This window comes from Pinus tabuliformis, chromosome 4_2, assembly GCF_031772625.1.
Source record: "Pinus tabuliformis cultivar Carrire ecotype Pingquan chromosome 4_2, CPIR1, whole genome shotgun sequence".
NCBI classification, from domain to species: domain Eukaryota; kingdom Viridiplantae; phylum Streptophyta; class Pinopsida; order Pinales; family Pinaceae; genus Pinus; species Pinus tabuliformis.
In genome coordinates this window covers 1,097,240,980-1,097,245,432 of record NC_142304.1, presented here as the reverse complement: position 1 = coordinate 1,097,245,432, position 4,453 = coordinate 1,097,240,980, and the positions used below count along the sequence as shown (strand labels likewise).

At 42.1% G+C, this 4,453-nt stretch overlaps 1 protein-coding gene across 1 annotated transcript; it reads left to right on the top strand.

Annotated features, from left to right (window-relative positions):
• The first annotated feature begins 241 nt into the window (after positions 1-241).
• LOC149173489 (uncharacterized) lies at positions 242-4,224 on the top strand. The gene is made up of 2 exons (XM_089424619.1): positions 242-3,526; positions 3,636-4,224. The coding sequence occupies exons 1-2, from the start codon at positions 331-333 to the stop codon at positions 4,067-4,069; spliced, it is 3,630 nt and encodes a 1,209-aa protein (XP_089280745.1). The 5' UTR covers positions 242-330; the 3' UTR covers positions 4,070-4,224.
• The last annotated feature ends 229 nt before the right edge of the window (positions 4,225-4,453 follow it).

Genomic DNA, 4,453 nt, shown 5'->3' with positions numbered 1-4,453 from the left:
TTTTAAAGTGTGAGCATATTATAGTAAACACATATTTTAGTGATTTTGAATAAATGAATTTTATATTAGTGCTCGGCCAGATGGACAACTTGCAGTCAATAAGGAAAAATCCGCGAAAGATTAGAGTATTAGTATTAGTTAGTTGAAAGGGACGATTTGAGTTAACACCACTGGAGTCAACAAGAAAAGGAAAATCCACCAAAATCCTGTATCAGATACGACTCCTCATGACAGGAATTTCACAAATCTAGTTGATATCCACAATTGCCCAAACCCTCTGAAATATTTTTGTAATTCCTTCATTTTATCGATCGCCCATCTGAGGAGCCGATGGCAGCTTCCACGGATTTCATCCTCATCACCTCCACACTCATGCTCATCTTTGTTTCTGCAAACGCCCATCTTCTTCATCATTATCATGAGAAAAGTCGTGAACGACTGCAGGTCGATATAGAAGCCCTGCAAGCATTCAAAGCCTCCCTCACATATGATCCTTCTCACGCCTTGGCCAACTGGGATTTTACTGCCAATCATGTCTGCAATTGGACTGGTGTCACCTGCCACCCTCACAAACTGCGCGTATCTGGCCTAAATCTCTACAACATGAGCCTGCAAGGGACTATACCTCCACATTTGGGCAATATCTCCTTTCTTGGCGTGTTGAACCTCACTTTGAACAGTTTCTCTGGCACAATCCCGAACGAATTGGGCAAGCTGCGTCGCTTAAAACGTCTGTTCCTCAATGAGAATCACTTGATTTCGTCCATTCCAGAGGCTTTGAAAGATTGCACATCTCTCAGGCTGCTTAATCTGTCCTTCAATAATTTGACAGGGACTATTCCGAGTGGTCTCGGCCAATTGCAAAACCTGCGAAGTCTTTCACTGTATAGCAACGGATTGACTGGGAAAGTGCCCGAATCCTTGGGAAATTGTTCTGCGCTGGAATTTCTGGGTCTAGGAAATAACTTCCTTAGCGGCACTATCCCTTCTCAGCTTGGCTTGCTCGCTAGAATTAAAGGTCTGGGTCTTTCAGAAAACCAGCTCAGTGGAGGAATCCCGCCTTCACTGCTTAATTGCACGGAGTTAAGCGAATTATATTTGCATGAGAACAGGCTTACCGGAGAAATCCCGTGGGAGATAGGAACCAAGCTCTCTAAAATTGAGACTCTGTCTCTTGGAGGAAACCAGCTCAGTGGAGGAATCCCGCCTTCACTGCTTAATTGCACGGAGTTAAGCGAATTATATTTGCCTAAGAACAGGCTTACCGGAGAAATCCCGTGGGAGATAGGAACCAAGCTCTCTAAAATTGAGACTCTGTCTCTTTTTGGAAACCAGCTCAGTGGAGGAATCCCGCCTTCACTGCTTAATTGCACGGAGTTAAGCAAATTATATTTGCATGAGAACAGGCTTACCGGAGAAATCCCGTGGGAGATAGGAACCAAGCTCTCTAAAATTGAGACTTTGGCTCTTGCAGAAAACCAGCTCAGTGGAGGAATCCCGCCTTCACTGCTTAATTGCACGGAGTTAAGCGAATTATATTTGGGTGAGAACAGGCTTACCGGAGAAATCCCGTGGGAGATAGGTACAAAGCTCTCAAATTTAGAGTATCTGCTGCTCGGGAGAAACGAATTAAACGGTACCATTCCGAAATCTGTAGGAAATTGCTCTCAGCTTTTATTTCTCGAGCTCTCTGAAAATTTCTTAATGGGAGGCATACCTCAGGAATTTGGAAAGCTCCGTCTTCTACAGGTACTTGGGCTTCATGATAATCATTTGTATAGTGAGGAATCCATTTCCATCTTTGGAGCACTTTCAAACTGCACTAATCTGCAAACACTCGATCTTGCGAAAAATGATCTTAAGGGCAACTTGCCTGGAAGCATAGGCCGTCTTTCTCAAAATCTGCTTTATCTCTATTTGGAGAGTAATCGTTTCACTGGTAAGATACCCCAGGAGATGAGCAACCTCACTGGATTGATCCTGTTAAATCTAGGTGGTAATTTGCTCTCTGGAAGCCTTCCTTCTGCACTAGGAGGGATGTCTACTCTTCAGCTGCTGGACCTCTACGGGAATAACTTGGAAGGTAATATACCCTATCAATTCAGTCAATTGAAAGCTCTGTATGAACTGGACCTTTCTCAAAACGCGTTTTCTGGAGAAATTCATCATGTTTTTGCAAGTTTACAGCAGCTAAGAAGATTAAATCTCAGCTATAACAAATTCAGTGGTAATATACCAGACAGCATAGGGGATTGTTCCAGTCTCGAGCTTCTGGACCTCAGTTACAACCAGCTAAGCGGCTTGATGTCTTCGAAAGTGGCTAGCCTCCATAACCTACAGTTCTACATTAATGTCTCACATAATGCACTCACAGGAAGGGTGCCTGCCGAACTGGGAGGAATGCACATGGTTCAAGCAATTGATCTTTCAGCGAATAATTTTTCGGGTAGCATACCCGGCCAATTGGTGAATTGCGCTGAACTGGACTACCTTAATCTTTCTCACAATTCATTGGAAGGCACCATTCCTACATCAATCGATCAAGTTGCAGGACTTCAAGATTTGGATCTCTCTTTCAATAAGCTTTCCGGTCCCCTGCCTACCTCTATAAAGAAATTACAGAAGCTTACGCATTTAAACTTGTCATACAATAACTTCACAGGAGAAGTACCATCCTCTGGAGCTTTCAAAAAACTGAATTTTACATCATTCTTAGGAAACAGTGGACTCTGTGGCAGATGGATAGAGTTACCTCATTGTAAATTGACGACAAGGCACCATCAAAGAAGGGTAGTTATCTTGGCCACTTCGGTTGGTTTAACTTTGCTATTGGTATTTTGCCTAGCCTTAATCATGGTTTTGATATATTTGCGTAGCAGAAAGTCTGCATTGTTGGAAACTATTTCAGCGAGATTAGGGAGGATGCTGAGGAGCCAACTCCGCGAGACGAAGATTGTAAGTGAGGAAGAGGTGAACAGAGCAACTAATGGTTTCAGCCCGGATAACCTAGTGGGGCGTGGCGGCCATGGGTCAGTGTATAAGGGCGTATTAGACAACGCCACAATCGTTGCTGTCAAAGTTATACAGTCTGCCACATCAGGAGGTGCATACAAGAGACTGATAAAAGAATGCAAGACGTTGGGAAGAGTCCGCCATCGGAATCTGGTGAAAATGGTGGGCGTATGCTCAAGTTTGCAGGTCAAATCTTTGATTATGGAGTTCATGTCGCAGGGAAACCTGGATACCCATTTGCATTGTAGGGAAAATAATTGCAGGTTGGATCTGAAAAGACGGCTGAGCATTCTCAAGGACGTGGCCCATGGAATGGCATACCTTCACCATCACTGTTCTCCGGCCATTGTTCATTGTGATCTGAAACCTTCCAACGTTTTACTGGATGAGACGATGACTGCTCATGTTGGAGATTTCGGTATTGCACGCCTCATGAACGATTCAACAGCAGCAGCAGCAGCCTCAGGGGACACCTCCAGTCATGTGATCGGGTCTGTTGGTTACATTGCACCAGGTAAACACTGATACACTAGATTGATTATATGGGAAATATTTGAGTCAGTGATAAAGGTTTTATATATGAGTCACTAATAAAGGTTTTATATATATAAAATTGGTTACAGAATATGGTACAGGAGGGCGCCCGTCCATGAAAGGGGACGTATACAGCTACGGCATCTTGGTACTGGAAATGATAACGGGAAAGAAGCCCACAGATGCAGTGTTATCAGAAGAAGGGCAATCGTTGCAGAGTTGGGTGGGCGATGCATTCCCCGACAGATTGTTGGAGGTGATTGACACGACTTTGGTGGAGGAGATTAGAATGGAAGATGAAGCAGATGATGTAAGTGAATTTATTGGGTACGGAATTGTTGTGCTGTTGGCGAAGATAGGTGTGATGTGCAGTAAAGAAGATCCACATGAACGACCGACTCTTCGAGAGGTTGAGGCATCGCTGGAGCAGCTAGTCGCCAAAATCCAAAAGAATTCAGAAATTGAGTTGAACTGCCTTGGACAGGTAACGGACGAAGCCATTTCTGAATCTGAATCTGATTAGATTACGCTGCTCCATTTATGGGTAGTACATATATGTGGAGGAAAATGATTAGTGGTCAGCACATATATTTGGAGGAAAATGATTAGTTTAGATTAGATAATTAGTTCTGCATTTTCATTTGTTTTTTAGAAGAAAAAGCGATATATATATTGCATTTTCATAAGTGTTATTATATGTTTTTAGAAGTAGTTAATTATATCTAATTAGATTGGATATAGTTAAATCCAGAGATATTTTCTAGTTAATTAATCTCTTATATTCTTATGCGGTGAAGAGATTTGCTCAGTTAATTAATAATGTAATTAAAATATTTTTCTATCTTAAAATAACATATATTATTATTTAATTAATATAAATGTGTTTATGTAATCAAAATAAAATTTT